General features: G+C 36.9%; 1 protein-coding gene across 1 annotated transcript in view; it reads right to left on the bottom strand.

Annotated features, from left to right (window-relative positions):
* The window catches only part of ZNHIT6 (zinc finger HIT-type containing 6), a 58,853-nt gene that overhangs the window by 38,480 nt on the left and 1,578 nt on the right, over positions 1-18,795 (bottom strand). Inside the window, exons 2-5 of the mRNA XM_052637516.1 lie at positions 18,331-18,396; positions 18,139-18,245; positions 17,965-18,050; positions 10,309-10,412 (exon numbers count right to left, since the gene is read on the bottom strand). Of these exons, the coding sequence (XP_052493476.1) occupies positions 10,309-10,412; positions 17,965-18,050; positions 18,139-18,245; positions 18,331-18,396 (363 nt within the window). The remainder of the gene's footprint in view (positions 1-10,308; positions 10,413-17,964; positions 18,051-18,138; positions 18,246-18,330; positions 18,397-18,795) is intronic.

Here is an 18,795-nt window from a genome sequence, read left to right as displayed (position 1 = left end):
AGACAGCATGAAAACCACAATCACAGAAAATTAACCAAACTGATCACATGGACCACAGCCTTGACTAGCTCAATGAAACTATGAGCCATGCCTTGTAGGGCACCAACGATGGATGGGTCATGGCAGAGGGTTCTGACAAAACGTGGTCCACTGGAGAAGGGAATGGCAAACCACTTCAGTATTCTTGCCTTGAGAACCCAATGAACAGTATGAAAAGGCAAAAAGGTATGACACTGAAAGATGAACTCCCCAGGTTGGTAGGTGCCCAATATGCTACTGGAAAAGAGTGGAAAAATAACCCCAGAAAGAATGAAGAGATGGAGCCAAAGCAAAAACAATACCCAGCTGTGGATATGACTGGTGATGGAAGTAAAGTCCAAAGCTGTAAAGAGCAATATTGCATAGGAACCTGGAATATTAAGTCCATGAAAAAAGGCAAATTGGAAGTGGTCAAACAGGAGATGGCAAGAGTGAACATTGACATTTTAGGAATCAGCGAACTAAAATGGACTGGAATGGGTGAATTTAACTTAGATGACCATTATATCTACTACTGTGGGCAAGAATCCCTTAGAAGAAATGGAGTAGCCATCATAGTCAACAAGAGTCTGAAATGCAGTACTTGGATGCAATCTCAAAAACAACAGAATGATCTGTTTGTTTCTAAGGCAAAACATTCAATATCACAGTAATCCAAGTCTATGTTCTGACCAGCAATGCTGAAAAAGCTGAAGCTGAACGGTTCTATGAAGACCTATAAGACCTTATAGAACTAACACCCAAAAAAGATGTTCTTTTCATTACAGGGGACTGGAATGCAAAAGTAGGAAATCAAGAGCTACCTGGAGTAACAGGCAAATTTTGGCCTTGGAGTACAAAATGAAACAGGGCAAAGGCTATAGAGTTTTGTCAAGAGAACGCACTGGTCATAGTAAACACCCTTTTCCAACAACACAAGTGAAAACTCTACACATGGACATCACCAGATGGTCAACACCGAAATCAGACTGATTATATTCTTTGCAACCAAAGATGGAGAAGCTCTATAAAGTCAGCAAAAACAAGACTGGGAGCTGACTGTGGCTCAGACCATGAACTTCTTACTGCCAAATTCAGACTTATATTGAAGAAAGTAGGGAAAACCCGGAGAAGGCAATAGCATCCCACTCCAGCACTCTTGCCTGGAAAATCCCATGGGCGGAGGAGCCTGGTGGGCTGCAATCCATGGGGTTGCAAAGAGTTGGACACGACTGAGCGGCTTCACTTTCACTTTTCACTTTCATGCATTGGAGAAGGAAATGGCAACCCACTCCCGTGTTCTTGCCTGGAGAATCCCAGGGACGGGGGAGCCTGGTGGGCTGCCGTCTATGGAGTCGCAAAGAGTTGGACACGACTGAAGTGACTTAGCAGCAGCAGCAGCAGCAGCAACAGCAGGGAAAACCACTAGACCATTCAGGTATGACCTAAATCAAATCCCTTACTATTTTACAGTGGAAGTGACAAACAGATTCAAGGGATTAGATCTGATAGAGTGCCTGAAGAACTATGGATGGAGGTTGCGACACTGTACAGAAGGCAGATTTCAAGACCATCTCCAAGAAAAAGAAATGCAAAAAGGCAAAATGGCTGTCTGAGGAGGCTTTACAAATAGCTGAGAAAAGAAGAGAAGTGAGAGGCAAAGGAGAGAAGGAAAGATAGACCCATCTGAATGCAGAGTTCCAAAGAATAGCTAGGAGAGATAAGAAAGCCTTCCTCAGGGATCAATGCAAAGATATAGAGGAAAATAATAAGGTAAAGACTAGAGATCTCTTCAAGAAAATAAGAGATATCAAGAGAACATTTTGTGCAAAGATGAGCACAATAAAGGACAGAAATGGTATGGATCTAACAGAAGATAATAAGAAGAGGTGGCAAGGATATACAAAACTGTACAAAAAAGAACTTCATGATCCAGATAATCACCATGGTGTGATCACTCACACTCACCTAGAGCCAGACATCCTGGAATGTGAAGTCAAGTGGACCTTAAGAAGCATCACTAAGAACAAAGCTAGTGGAGGTGATGGAATTCCAGTTGAGCTATTTCAAATCCTAAAAGATGATGCTGTGAAGGTGCTGCACTCAATATGCCAGCAAATTTGGACAACTCAGCAGTGGCCACAGGACTGGAAAAAGTCAGTTTTCTCCAATCACAAAGAAAGGCAATGCCAAAGATGTTCAAACTACCACACAATTGCACTCATCTCACACACTAGTAAAGTAATGCTCAAAATTCTCCAAGCCAGGCTTCAGCAATACGTGAACCATGAACTTTCAGATGTGCAACTTGGTTTTAGAAAAGGCAGAGGAACCAGAGATCAAATTGCCAACATCCGCTGGATCATCAAAAGAGCAAGAGAGTTCCAGAAAAACATCTATTTCTGCTTTATTGACTATGCCAAAGCCTTCCATTGAGTGTATCACAACGAACTGCGGAAAATTCTGAAAGAGTTGGGAAACCAGACTACCTGACCTGCCTCCTGAGAAACCTGTATGCAGGTCAGGAAGCAACAGTTAGAACTGGACTTGGAACAACAGACTGGTTCCAAATAGGAAAAGGACTACGTCAAGTCTGTATATTGTCACCCTGCTTATTTAACTTAAATGCAGAGTACATCATGAGAAACACTGGACTGGAGGAAGCACAAGCTTGAATCAAGATTGCCGGGAGAAATATCAATAACCTCAGATATGTAGATGACACCACCCTTATGGCAGAAAGTGAAGAACTAAAGAGCCTCTTGATGAAAGTCAAAGAGGAGAGTGAAAAAGTTGGCTTAAAGCTCAACATTCAGAAAACTTAAGATCATGGCATCTGGTCTCATCACTTCATGGGAAATAGATGGCGAAACAGTGGAAACAGTGGCTGACTTCATTTTGGGGGGCTCCAAAATCACTGCAAATGGTGACTGCAGCCATGAAATTAAAAGATGCTTACTCTTTGGAAGGAAAGTTATGATCAACCTAGACAGCATATTAAAAAGCAGAGACATTACTTTGCCAACAAAGGTCCGTCTAGTCAAGGCTATGGTTTTTCCAGTGGTCATGTATGGATGTGAGAGTTGGACTGTGAAGAAAGCTGAGTGCTGAAGAATTGATGCTTTTGAACTGTGGTGTTGGAGAAGACTCTTGAGAGTCTCTTGGACTGCAAGAAGATCCAACCAGTCCATCCTAAAGGAGATCGGTCCTGAGTGTTCATTGGAAGGACTGATGTTGAAGCTGAAACTCCAATACTTTGGCCACCTGATGCAAACAGCTGACTCATCTGAAAAGACCCTGATGTTGGGAAAGATTGAGGGCAGGAGGAGAAGGGGACAATTGAGGATGAGATGGTGGATGGCATCACCGACTCAATGGACATGGGTTTGGGTAGACCCCAGCAGTTGGTGATGGAGAGGGAGGCCTGGTGTGCTGTGGTTCATGGGGTTGCGAAGAGTTGGACACAACTGAGCGACTGAACTGAACTGAACTTAGTTGTAGGTGTTGGCATTCCAGTTGAGCTATTTCAAATATTAAACATGATGCTGTGAAAGTGCTGCACTCAATATGCCAGCAAATTTGGAAAACTCAGCAGTAGCCACAGGACTGGAAAAGGTCAGTTTTCATTCCAATCCCAAAGAAAGGCAATGCCAAAGAATGCTCAAAGTACTACACAATGGCACTCATCTCTCACATTGGCAAAGTAATGCTCAAGATTCTCCATGTCAGGTTTCAACAGTATGTGAACCATGAACTTCCAGATTTTTAAGCTGGATTTAGAAAAGGCAGAGGAACCAGAGATCCAATTGCCAGCATCTGTCGGATCATCAAAAAAGCAAGAGAGTTCCAGAAAACATCTACTTCTGCTTTTGACTATGCCAAAGGCTTTGACTGTGTGGATCACAAGAAACTGTGGAAAATTCTTACAGAGATGGGAATACCAGATCACCTGACCTGCCTCCTGAGAAAGCTGTATCCATGTCAAGAAGCAATAGTTAGAAATGGACATGGAATAGACTGGTTCCAAATTGGGAAAGGAGTACATCAAGGCTGTATATTGTCACTCTGCTTATCATGCAAAATGCCAGGCTAGATGAAGCACAAGTTGGAATCAAGATTGCTGGGAGAAATATCAGTAACCTCAGATACACAGATGATACCACCCTTACGGCAGAAAGCAAAGAAGAACTAAAGAGCCTCTTGATGAAAGTGAAAGAGGAGAGTGAAAAAGTTGGCTTAAAACTCATTCAGAAAAGTAAGATCATGGCATCCGGTCCTATCACTTCATGGCAAATAGACAGGGAAACAATGGAAACAGTGAGACTATTTTTTTGAGCTCCAAAATCACTGCAGATGGTGACTGCAGCCATGAAAGATGAGTGCCAAAGAATTGATGCTTTTGAAGGGTGGTGTTGGAGAAGACTGTTGAGAGTCCCTTGGATTGCAAGGAGATCCAACCAGTCCATCCTAAAGGAAATCAGTCCTGAATATTCATTGGAAGGATTGATGTTGAAGCTGAAACTCTAAAACGCTGGCCATCTGATGCAAAGAACCGACTCATTTGAAAAGATCCTGATGCTGGGAAAGATAGGAGGTGGGAAGAGAAGGGGATGACAGGGAATGAGATGGTTGGATGGCATCACTGATGCAATGTACATGAGTTTGAGTATGCTCTGGGAGTTGGTGATGGAACAGGGAAGGATGGCGTGCTGTGGTCTCTGGGGTCACAAAGAGTTGGACAAGACTGAGAAATTGAACTGACTGGACATTCTAGTAAAAAAAAAAAAACAACAAAAAAACTGTCAAATGGCAGGCTGTCTCAACTGCATTTATTAAATAAGTCATTATCTATACTAATTTGAAATGCTATCTCTATCTGATCATATACTAGAATGCCAAATAGCCTCATGTCTAATTTCTATAATCTCACTGTAGATTTCTACATCAATACCATAAAACTTTACTATAATTTCATACATTTTAATGAGTCCAGCCTTATTCCTCTTCCCCCCCACCCCCCGCCCCTGGTTTTTCCTGGTGCTTCTCCCATGTTTATTTTTCAGAAAAAACTAAAATCATTTTATGGATCCTTTCCTTCTCCCCCGCCAAAAAAATTTCCAAAATAAAAAACAGAATTTTATTAGTGATTTCATTAGGACCATATCAGATTTAAAGATCATTCATTTAAGAAATAAATGTTACTTCTGTAATATTGAGTCAGCTAATAACAAGGTCCTTTTCCCCCATTTGCTTGACTTTTTTTAAGCCATTCAGTAGAATTTAAGTTTTCTTCGTACAGATCTTTCCTATTCTTTCAACAGTTTCTGATTAGCCCTGGGTGAGAATAAATATAAAGTTATATGCCATACAAAAAGCTGAGGCAGAGCATTTACCTCTGAAAGAGTCACTATTTAAAAGAAGTAGTTTAGGGTTCACTCTAAATGTTGGCCAACTGATGCAGAGAGCCAATTCACTGGAAAAGACCCTGATGCCGGGAAAGAGTGAAGGCAGGAGAACAGGGCGACAGAGGATGAGATGGTTGGATGGCATCACCGACTCAATAGACATGATTCTGAGCAAACTCCATGAGATACTGAAAGACAGCGAAATCTGCGTGCTGAAGTCCATGGCGTTGCAAATAGTTGGGACATGACATAGTGGCTGAATAACAATGACTAAAATAAGTAGGGGAGCCTTATACCATTTTCCTACCAAGCTCCTCTATTTTTAACAGAGAATGTCTATTTTGTATTGGCTCAAGTTATTCTTAACATAAGCATCTCTTAACTTTTCTTTGTTCATTAAAGTTATCCATTATGACATTCCAGCAAATTCACCAGTCCTTTAAAATTTACAGCTATTAAATATACTTTTGACATCACAGGCTGGTTAATGTTATATCACACTTCGACTATAAAATGAAAATTATGGTTCCGAGTCTTAGAAAATTTTATGTATCACATAATTTTGCGTATGATTTTGGAAATTTGAAGTCATACTGGTCAAAAACTTCTACCATAAAGAATGCCTGGCTTAAAATGAACCTATGATTCTAAGGTATTAATGCACTTGCTACTATATAACTTGCTATTAGTCCTACAGAGGTAATTCAGGCACAATGTACGTTAGTCACACTTCATGGAGGCAGGGGCGGGGGCGGGGTGTAGGTATTTAATTTTTTTTTAAACCCTCTTATTTTCAAATAATTTCAAACTTTACAGAAAAGTTACAAAAATACCACAAAGAATTCTTCACTCAGATTGCTCAAAAGTTACCACTGGAACATTCAATTTTAAATAACTTCAATTTGAGTTTTTGTATATATTGTAGCTCAAGCTGCTTAAATAAGCAAAAGACCAATTTAATGCCTAGGGAGTAATTACAATAATCTTAGTACAGGACCAAAATCACATGGGAACAATTCCAAGCCCTGAATCTCTGAAGCTGAAAGATTTTCATAACTCCTCCAGCAGCAAAAAACTGACTGAGCTCATTTATACTCATTATTTTCCCATTTTAATTTAAACATTTGGAGGTTTCACTGGAGAAATAGTATTGTTTGATTATAATGCTGCCCTAGACCTACTAGGAATGAATATAATATAGTAAATGTATTTCCAAAGATTTCTAGTACGAAAATGCGGATCTTTTATTGCTGCACATTATCTACTAGTTGCTGGGTATTATTTTAATATTATTTCATTTATTCCCATCAACAATCTAGCAAATTCACTTTTGCCCAAGGACACCTAACATATACCAAGTGTAGAAACAATATTCAAACTCACGTTTATCTCAGTCAAAACTTTAACCACTTCTTAAAGTTTAAAAAAGCATTATAAACAATTCTCTTAAAAACAGAGTATCGGAGATATGGGAGGTAAAAATAATTCTTTGATAAGAGATAGTATCCCCTTCTTCCTTCCTTCCAGCAAATAACATTATGATCATCAAAAGTTTTTACCATTTTCATACAAATGTCTGTGAAACCACAGGCATCACGAAGAATTCCTTTGTGTGTTTGTTACCAATATCCAGTGAGTAGAGGCCAGGGATGCTGCTAAACATCCTAAAGGGCACACTCACAACAGGAGCTCTGTGGTTAAATATGTTAGCAGCACCAAGATAAGAAATCATGACCTAAATCACTGATGAAAATGCTGAAAAATGAACAAAGTATAAGGACACACTCAAAAGACTTCCAAGCTATTAACCAACTGAGCAGACTATTGACTAAGCATGGCTATCAACTAAATGGGAACTCACCTTCATGCTTTATTATTTAAGGAACATCCAAATACAGACGTTTTAAATTCAGTTTGTGGTATGATTATTTTCCATTTAGAAATAATAATGGGCAATTTAACTAAGAACAAATGGAAAAATTCTGTCCCACAGATCTGAATTACTTATTTTACCAAAACAGTTCTAAGCTCATCTTACTACCACAGATTAGATTAAGTCAGACTTCACATTTGAATTTTAAAATATTGCTTTGAAACACATGGGCAAATACTCCATATCTATGTAGCAATTAAGTAAAAGCAAATTAAAACAATTTCCACCATCCAAAATAGCAACAAATATTAAAAAAGAGACAATTCAGTGCTACTGAAATGTTTAAATAGGATTTCTAAGTTACTGTAAATGGAAATGAAAACTGGCTTATCCCTAGTTTATTATTACTGGCCCTACTTTATAGATAAGGAACTGAAGCACAAGGGAGTTAGGTGGCTTAGCTTAGTATCACATGGCTAGAAGAGGAAGGTCAGAAATTTGAACCCAGGCAGCCTAGCTCCAGTTTGTGTTCTTAATCACTCCACTTTACTATCTTTATGTTTTATAGAACCTTTCCTCTTTTTAGCAATTCTTTAAAATGCATCAAAAATGACCAGAAGGCCAATTAAGCATGGAAAGACTGGTAAAAACATTTACAATGCATGCAACTGATCAAGATGAGATAAAAACATGCATATCTGAATGAAAAAGTTGAAGAATTCAACCTCTAATCAGATAGGCAAAGAAGTTTAATAATATTCAGTTAAAGCACAGTATAACTAAAATAGGTACTCATACATTTTTGTAAAAGCTACAAAGTGGTATTTTTTTTTGAGAGGACAATTTGGACTTTCTCTCAACAGTTTTAATGCCACTTATCAGGAATCGATCTACAGAAAAGTCACATAAGCATGCAAAACAATCTGTTCAAGGATGTTTACAACAGCATTATTTGTAATAATTAAAAACCAGAAATTAAGCAACTGTTCGTGTATCTGGTAATAAATTAGGATACAGTAGTCATAGTTTAAATATACTACTTAAAACAAAGCAGACTGCATTAACAAGCATGAAGTTCATAATATGTTGCTAAATAGGGAAAAGCTAGCTGTACAAAAAAGTGTACCTTTATTTATAAACTAATGCTTAACTTGAGAGTCAAGCAAATTTTTATACTTTTATGTAATGATTTAATATTATATTTTATTTTATTAATTGAAAAAACAGCAGGAAACATGAAATATTATCATTGGTTATCTCTACATAGTGGAATTACAGTTGCTATTTTTCCTTTAAACTCTTTATGCTGAGGGTTTATTACTTTCACAATTGCTACTATATGGTGATTTCTTCCTACCCTCAAGTTAGTGTCTAGGTAAATGAACACACTAAGGTCAGGACTACACAGTAGCTATCATTAGCTCCGTTTTACAGAGGTGAAAACAGCTGAAAAACTAATTAAAGTCTATTGTGTTCTATGTTGCTAATCTCTTCATGGCAAGACACTAAAAATATAAAAACATCAAGCCCAAGTCATTGTAAATTCATGAGTAAAAGGCATAATGCAAGAAGAGTCTGATTTGCTACCTCACAGATGAGGAATTCCAAAATAACAGCATAAATTTGTAATCTAAACCCAGAAAATACACTGAATGTAGTAGTCTTGGAAAAAACTTCCCACAAACATTTGTGTATCTAAAGACCTCAAAGTTTTACATTTGAGGCTCTGAATGTTTTCTTTCACAAAACAGGAATATATTTTATATTTCAGAAGGCACAAACCAGTTACTTTAAATTTCAAACAAATCATGTCAATTTCTATGTCAGTTTCAAAACACACAAAAGAATTATCTCATATTTGATAAATGCAAAGTGAAATGAAGTCGCTCAGTCGTGTCTGACTCTTTGCGACCCCATGGACTATATAGCCTGCCAGAATACTGTAGTGGGTTGCTATATCCTTCTCCAGGGGATCTTCCCAACCCAGGGATCAAGCCTGGTCTCCCGCACTGCAGGCAGACTTATGGCCTAAGCCACCAGGGAAGTCTGATAAATGCATAATATTACTATAATCTTGGAAACCAACCAAAAAAAGAAAAAACCACCTTTATAACTATTTGTTTTGAAATACATAACTGGATAACACCATTCTCTAAAAATATAACATGTTGAAAAGCTGGAAGATTTTTAGAATAATGATAATTCTGATGGTTCTGTTTTTTTAATTTACGTAATAAAATTAGTGTTACCTAGTTCAACCCCCACCATTATACAGATAGAGCCTGGAGAAAGGAAGTAATTTGCTCAAGGCCTTGCAGTTACTAAGAGGCTAAAGAGGGAGGGACTCAGGCTTTTTGACTCTAAAACCTGAATCTTGACTTTGTAAAGGTATTATCTTATAATTTAATGGGCTACTTACAGTACTTTGGGATCCTGTTCTCTGTACGAACGGGGCCTTTTTGACCTAGCAATTTCAGAGAGCAAAAAACTAATCTCTAATGTATTATCTCTATTCAGATTTTCTATAGAGTAAGAGTAAATGTTTTCCAAGTTCCCCTTCTTCTCCATCACTGACTCTCAAATGAATTACTATTTGGAATTCCAAAGTAGAAAGGAGTATAAAAGTCAAGCTCCTCTCATTAAAATATGCAGAAATTCTGCTTTGACTTCTTGTTTTGTCTTTGAAGCTTCTGAAATACTTTCATGGTATTTTAGGTCTCAGAGAGAAAGATACATACATACACACTACACGCTACCTTCTCTCTCTCTCTCTCTCTCTCTCAAACACACAGGGAGCAAACCAAAAATGTTCAAGTCACATGACAGAAAACTAGCATAAGTTCCTAAATGCTTAAGTCCAGTTTCTGCAGTCATCTTGTCCTCTACCAATCAATGACAAACATCTCACAGGCCACACTTTGAGGAGCGATGTTCCAAGCAAACCAAACCTTAAAAGATGCTCCTCATCAAATTAGAACATCTAATATACTAAAAAAGAAGTCAGAAACTTACTTCTTATCAAAAAATGTTGAATTTTCTTTTCTTTTTGTGAATCCATTGGGTAGAAGTTTTAAATTAATACCTTGCTTTCGAGCACGATTTTTCATAAAGTACATCTAACAAAAACAAATAGACAAATTAATTTTCAAATAGCTTAAATTCCAAAAGCACATAAAACAATGTTTAAAATGTAAGTTAAGATTTGTCGAATACTTACGCTTCACAAACTACACTAAAAAGCAATATATCATTTAATCCTCACAATATTATGAAGCCGGTACTATTATTACTCTCATTTCTGCTATTTCAGAGATGTAAAGTCTACATTTAAATTTAGGTCTGTCTAATTGCAGTCTGTGCTTTTAACCATGTATCTTATAAGCCAAAAGAAGAATTTCATGGGGATTTTAAAAAAAATACAGGTTTTAGCAATCACAGGGATTACCTATACAGTTTTTTTCCTTCTTTTTTACTGATGGTTTCATACCATAGTTAGCTATATATATGCTTGCTTCTATTTACTCTGCAGGTAGGTCATTCAGGGAAGGAACTATGGCGCTGCCTAGTATAAGGCTTAATTTAAAAGTAGCCACTGATGTAGGATGTACAAAATGAGGTACGAGAATTCTAGCTCTGACATGTATTATTCCACTGACCATGTAGGTTGGTTGAGCTGAATTAGTCAACTCCAGAGAGTACTGAAGGAAGTAATATCATCAAGGAAGAAGAAAGATCACTCAAAGAAGTGGCAAAATATAAATGCAACTTTTAAAGTGAGTGGCATGTAGACTTTGCAATGTACAGAGTTAGACAATCAAGTCATAAGTCAAGAGGAAGGGAGGGTCAGTAAAAAATGACTTAAGAAATTACATGCAATTTCACAGTGCATGGAACTTTGGTTTCAGTAATGACAGTGATTATAAGGACCCAACTCTCCTACTAAAAACATCTAAGAATGCTATATATATGTGTGTGTGTGTATATATATGTGTGTGTGTGTGTGTAAATATTTTTAAAGATCACCTTAAAAGCACTGAAGAGCTGACAGAAACAAGAAACTACAGGCCAACATTTAATGAAAAGTGAAACTCAGAGAAGCAAAAAGCACTGAAGCCACTTTTGCTAATTATGGCAAATATAGGCTTCCCCTTTCTAGAGCCTCCTCAGCAAGAGATCCAGTTATGTTTGTGGAACATAACATTTCATTTCTCAAATGAAATGAAACTGAGTCACAGAATAATACACCCTCAGGATAAGGGTCACCAGAGCATACTAGGAATTTTTTTATTAGTCTGACTGGAACAGGGGGAAAAAGAAAAATCCATTAGAAATCGTCTAGCCTGGCCATGGCAGTCCATGCTCAAACTGGAAATGATTTGCCTTGCTTTGGGATTAATGTAATCTTAAGCCTTCAACCTGGTTTAAGATAGTCTAGATCTGCAATGCTTCTAGGTATCTGGTAGAATAAAAGAAGGCCTATTTATTTATTCCAGCCTTCAAACAATTCTCATAAGTAATTTTTAAAGGAAAAAATAAAAGAAGTACTCAATAAAAAATAAACAAGCATAACCAATATAAGAAAATAAGAGGGTCTTCCCTGGTGGTCTAGTGATTAAGAATCCACCTGCTAATGCAGGTTTGATCTCTGGTTAGGGGACTAAGATCCTATATGCCAAGGGGCAACTAAGCCCAAGTGCCACAGGTGCTGAGCTGTATGCTGCAACCACTAAAGCTGATGCACTGTAGAGTCTGAGCTCTGCAACAACAGAAGCCACCATAGTGAAAAAAAAATAAAGAAGAAAGTAAGCCTCAGTATACAGGAACCAAAAGAGAAAAAGAGATTCAGTTAAGAGTTACAGATTGTCAGAATGGAGAAAAACTAGAACTATATGGTACTTTAAAGACACACACAGAACATAAGGATACAAAAAGGCCTTAAGTAAAAGTCAGTGACAAAATACACCAAAGGAGTGAAATAGTTTAATAACAGACAAATACACAAAAAGCTAAAGACAAAAAGGGTCACAACATAGGGCCAAAGGTTAAATACACCAATAATTTCCTGAAGTATGCATCTAATAATGTACCCTTAAAGCATATGAAGCAAAGCTAACTGAACCACAAGGAGAAACATACAAATCCTTCTGATTTTATCTACTGGGAAGTATTAACATATGTCTCTCAGTAACTGGTAGAAGAAAGAAAGAAAGAAACAAACAAAAAATCAGAAATGTTATAATTTGAACAACGTATTTAACAAACCTGACCTAAAAGGAATATGTTTAGAATAAGATATTTAGCAATTGCAGAATACTTCCCCTGCTCCCCCAAGAAAACAGGGAACGTTACAAAATTTGACTATATGCTGGGACATAAACACAAGTCAACATATTTTTTAAATGAACTCAGAAAAAAATATGTTCTTTGACCATAATGCAATTAAGCTAAAAATAAAAAAGGATATAACAGAAGAGGACACAGTAACTAGATAGAAAAGGAATCTGTAATAGCAACTGATCTAGAAAAAAAGACACAAGTAAGCAATATCACAAATGATAATACTACAATTCCTACAGACACATTAAGGAAAATGTTATGAAGAACTTTATGCCAATACATTGGAAAATTTAGGTAAAATGAACAAATTCTTAGGAAAATGTAGTCTTAAGACAGAATAATGACGTCAGACAGAGAAAACCTAACAGTCCCATTAATAATAAAGAATAAACTTCTGCAACCTAATAAAAAATTGTATCAAACTCCCAAGGAGGAAATAATCCCAGTGTTAATGTATTTAAGAACAAAATGGGAACATCATCAAATAATTTTATGAAACTGGAATCACATCAATAGAGAAACTTAAGAATACCAAAAAGGAAAATTAGAAGTTATCTCACTCATGAACAGAAATGCAAAATGAATGAAAGGATAATGTGTTCACATATATAACACAACTGAATTCTGCAAAGTATAAAAAGCATGATATGATAATAATACACCATGCAAGTTTAGCTTAAAATAGAAAATCAGCTAAAAGATTATTCATATTCTTATTAGAATATTATATATTAAAATAATAATAAAATATAGAAAAAACATTTGATAAAATATAACCACCATTCATGTTAACATGTGTTAGCAAACTGGGAACAGAATTTCTTTAATCTAGGTATCAAACTATACCTACAAACTGAAAAGTAAACATGGTGAAATCTTAAAACTTTTCCCTCTATGATCAGGGTTATAAAACAAAGATATAGAAAAGAGCTAACATACGAGGCCTGAAACTTATCCTTAGAAAGCTCTGTTGGCAAGGTTTGCTTTTGGCTGGTGTCTGGCAATTTGACTGACTGGTAAATGGAATCTAAACTGACAAAAAATTTCTCCTAAAATGGTAGGAAAAATGGTAAGTTCTGCTTCATTATGCTGAAATTGTACAAAAATGTGGTTTTTATCTGCTATCCTTCTGCGTGTATGGAACTTGGCAAATGCTAGGCTAAGGGTGTTTCTGCAACCAGTCCCCATAAAAACCTTGGGCACTGAGTCTCTAATGAGTTTCCCTGGTAGACAATAAACTTTAAACATTAGTTATCACAACCCGTTGCCGGAGGAAATTAACTGTGTATTGTATGACTCCAATAGGAGAGGAATTTGGGAAGCTTGTGGCTGGATTCCTACAGGCTTGGCCCCATATACATTTTCCTTTTGCGAAATTTGCTCTGTATCCTTTCACTGTAATAAACTTTAGCCATGAGTTCCATTGTATGTTGCATCCTGTGAACCCCTCGAGCAAATCATCAAACTCAGGAGTGGACTTTAATTATCTACTATAATCACTACTATTTTACATTATTGGAAGTTCTTGCTATTCTAATAAGGTAAGAAAAAGAGATAAAAGAGTAAGGACAGAAAGCTAGAAACAAATTGTGATGAACTGTTTATAGAGAAAACCTCAAAAAATCTATAGATAAGGTATTGGAATAGATTTTAATATGACTACTACCATAAAATGGACAACAACAAAAACTTTCATTCCTGAATACCAGCAAAGAGATAATAAAAAAATTTAAAAGAAAATGCTATTTAAAATACTATGAAAACATAAAGTACTCAAGAATAAGTCTAACAAAAAATGTGCAAGACCTTCACTGAGAAAATTACGGAGGTGTTAAAGACCCAAATAAATGCAGAGATACAACAATCAAGGATTTAAATATTCAATGCCATAAAATCCAATCACCCAAGTAACTCTACAAAATAAACGCAAATCCAATCAAAATACCCAAGTGGGGAAGGTAGGACTATAAATCAGTTGGCTGATTTTTCACATTTGTATAAAGTTGCAAAGAGCCAGATCTGTATTTCAGACAATACTCTAGAAAACAGTCTAGAAAAATGGCTATGGTCTAATCTAAACAATGAACAAAGTGAGAAGATTTACTTCTTCAGTGAGTTCAGGAAAGACTATAATAGTTGCAAGAGACAAGAGGTTTAACAGAATAGAACAGACAGGCCAGAAACAAACAGGCCAAGCATTATGTGGATGCCTGATAATATAACAGAGATGGTCCTGCAAAGCAGGGGAGAAAGGATGAAGTTTTCAATAACTGGTGCTAGAAAAAGGAGATTATTCATTTGGAAAATTAAACAGGACCTCTACTTCACATGATAAACAAAAATCAGTTCCATGTTTACAGACATAAATGGGAGACGTGATACTACAAAGCTTTCAGAAAATCATTACAGGAGAGTAGCTTCATAACCTTAAGGAAGGGAAGGATTTCTTTAAAAACACATGAAACTATTAACTATAAAGGAAACACAAGACAATTTCTACTACATTAAATTTTAAAAAAGCTGTTTACCGTAAGACATGAAAAAGAGTACAAACACAAGCCACAGAATGAAGGATTTATAACATACACAATGAACATCAGCATCTAAAAATACAAAGAAAACCAGTAGGAAAAAACAACAGACCAAAGACAAGATGAGCAAAGACTTAACAGGCATACACCACAAAGGGGAATATCCAAAGACCACTAAAATATTTGAAAGGTGCCCAATCTCATTAAGAGGCTTCCTTGATAGCTCAGTTGGTAAAGAATCCACCTGCAATGCAGGAGATCCCGGTTCAACTCCTGGGTTGAGAAGATCCACTGGAGAAGGAATAAGCTATCCACTCCAGTATTCTTGGGCTTCTCTTGTGGTTCAGCTGGTAAAGAATCCGCCTGCAATGCAGGAGACCTGGGTTCTATACCTGGGTTGAGAAGATCCCCTGGAGAAGGGTAAGGCGACCCACTCCAGTATTCTGGCCTGGAGAATTCCATGGACTGTATAGTCCATGGGGTCGCAAAGAGTTGGACAGGACTGAGTGACTTTTACTGTCATTTTCAATCTCATTAAGAATTGGACAACTACAGATTAAAAATCATAATAAAGTAACAGAGCCATCAAACTGACAAAAGCTTAAAAACAATGACCAAGTCAAGAATCTGGAGAGGATGTGACAACAGGTATACTTAAATACTGTGAGTATAAACTGGCATCACCACTTTGGAAAATATTTTGGTAACATACAGTCAAATTGAAGATATGCATACTCCACAACAAAGCAATTTCACTCCTAGGTATGAACTCCAGAAAAACATATGCATAAGCAAACCACAATTCCTAAACAAAAGTGTTCACTATAGCTTTGTTCATAAAATTTATTACAGAAAACCCAGAAATAAGAATGGTTCAGGGATGGGCATAACATGGCAGTAGGAATTCTTGACAAGCTGGTTATGTTCTCATTCTAGATCTACGTGGTAGCTACATGGATGCTCACTCCATAATTATTATTAAATGGTATATTTCTGTTTTATGCTTTTTATATGGATGCCATATTTCATAAAAAGAAAAATTTAAAAAGCAGTTTATCCTTTTTGCAACCCCATGGATAGTAGCCTGCATCAAGCTCCTCCATCCATGGGATTTTCAAGGCAAGAGTACTAGAGTGGGTTGCCATTTCCTTCTCCAGGGAATCTTCCCAACCCAGAGATCGAACCCAGGTCTCTCACATTGTAGACAGACGCTTTACAGTGTGAGCCACCAGGGAAGTAAGTATATAACTTAATGATGTTTAATTAAGCTCGAGGAAAAAAAACTTGACGTATGCTAACTTTTCTTTCAGACATGTGTAATGTCATGTCTGTACCAATAATACCAATAAAATAAACTGTTTAAAGAGTATTAAAATTCTGCAACTCCAATACCACTATTGTCTCTGAAAAACAAAGATAATTCCATGATGTGATTAAGTGATAGATAAAGAATTTTTAGAACAACAGCAGTTGGAAAATATTTCCAATATGTAAGCTTTTAATTGTGCACAGTGCTTAAGGAATGAAAAAGAAATTAAAGAGTATAACAAGTTTATTAAAATAGCAAGTCTTATTAGCCCTTCTTTCAAAATTCAAATCTAATCACTTCCCCTGTATAGCACAGGGAACTCAGTGCTTGTGGTGATCTAAATGGAAGGCAATCTAAGGAAGAGAGGATATACATTTATACATGTTGCTGATTCACTCTGCTGTACAGCAGAAACTAATATAACATTGTAAAGCAACTATACTCCAATTTAAAAAAACACATCTAATCACTTCCCAATAATTCTGTGATCAGAACCACAACAATAGCTCTGTAACTGATCTCCCAGCTTCCAATCTTCCACTCTTGCCTATTCAAGTCCACTTTCCAGAGAGCCTCAAGAGTGATCTTTCAAAGAGCAAACATGCTCAATTGCCTCCCATGGCCTCCATTTTTTACTTTGAATACATTAGGAGACTTCATCAGTTTCTTTAACCTCACTGTTCAGCATGCTCCTCACTAACTATGCTATAGTCACTGGGCTCCTTTTTTGAGCCCTCAAACACACTAACTCTGACCCTGATTCATTCTATACTTCTGCTTTGGTCTCTGTAAAGTCTTCCTTCAAACGATCACGTGACTGCCTCTTTCTCATCATTCACATTGCTGCTTGATGTCATCTCTTCGAGAAGACTCTCCTGACTACTCTCAGAACCCCCTCCCCCCCAAACACCATTTTGATTTTCTAAGGAGATCAGCCCTGGGATTTCTGTGGAAGGAATGATGCTAAAGCTGAAACTCCAATACTTTGGCCACCTCATGCGAAGAATTGACTCATTGTAAAAGACTGATGCTGGGAGGGACTGGGGGCAGGAGGAGAAGGGGACGAGAGAGGATGAGATGGCTGGATGGTATCACTGACTCGATGGACGTGAGTCTGAGTGAACTCCGGGAGTTGGTGATGGACAGGGAGGCCTGCCGTGCTGCGCGATTCATGGGGTTGCAGAGTTGGACACGACTGAGTGACTGAACTGAACTAAACTGAACTAAACCTACTGTTGTCCTCTTTATCTTTCAGATGCACTTAACTCTATCTGAAATTATATTTGTTCCTGTACTCATCCCCTGTCTCTCCCGCTACAAGTTCCATGAGGGGAAGGACTTAGTTTTGGTCACTGCTGTATCCCTAGCAACTGGAATAGCCCTGGATCATAGTAGCCACTTAATATACTATTTGTTGAGTGCAAAGAGAAAAAAAAGAATCTATTTGACTAGAAGAAATTCTAATTGGGAAAGAACAGAAGAAATACTTACATGTTTATTGCTGATTGGTCTTTTCAAGAAAGCATCTCTAGAAATATGGTCTGCTGTTCTTGCCACATCTTCTAAAAATCGATAATCTACAAATTTCAAAAAAACAGAAAAATAAATAAATGATATACGCCTATGGCCAAGAAGCATCAGTCTGCTATACATAAGATGGCTTACCACTGAGGAGATTCATTTCTGTAAACTGTTGTATTGAAACATATGCAGTTTTATCTCGAACTCCGTTACATGTTAGTTCTGCTTTGTGTTTCTTTACACAGGGCAAACTGAAGGGACAAAGAGAAGGAACTTTTACCCTTTGAGAAAAAAAGGGTATAGGAAGAGATAATAAGGTAGAAATTACATATATACCTGCAGGAATACCGCAAACAACGTGGACATCTGTACTTTGCTTCTTCTGTACCACAAGTTTCACATCTACAAAAGCCCACAAGAAACTTAATAAATTATCAAATATTAATTCTATATATTTATTTATAAACTTTTAATCCATCACAATTCACAGACATGCAGTCACAGTGAATAAAGTAGCTGCAAGTAACTCTAATGAAATAATGGACAGCTGTCAAACATTATTAGAAAATTCTCCTCTAGGAAACCATCTCTAAATGACACTACATTCACAATGTTGTTTAATGATAGGTAATTCAAGAAAACATGTATTACATTTAAAAAATTATCTCACTGAGACTTCCTTTTCTAAATAATCAGCCAGTGAGATTGTTTATTGATATTTTAACTTTTAACTCCTGACACTGTTAACAACTGTGTGTGTGCACATACTCAGAAGTCCAATCCATGAGCTGTGTATATATC

The sequence above is a fragment of the Budorcas taxicolor genome, chromosome 3, assembly GCF_023091745.1.
Source record: "Budorcas taxicolor isolate Tak-1 chromosome 3, Takin1.1, whole genome shotgun sequence".
Lineage (NCBI taxonomy): Eukaryota > Metazoa > Chordata > Mammalia > Artiodactyla > Bovidae > Budorcas > Budorcas taxicolor.
The sequence above is the reverse complement of the archived record's forward strand: the minus strand, read 5'-3'. Positions and strand labels throughout refer to the sequence as shown.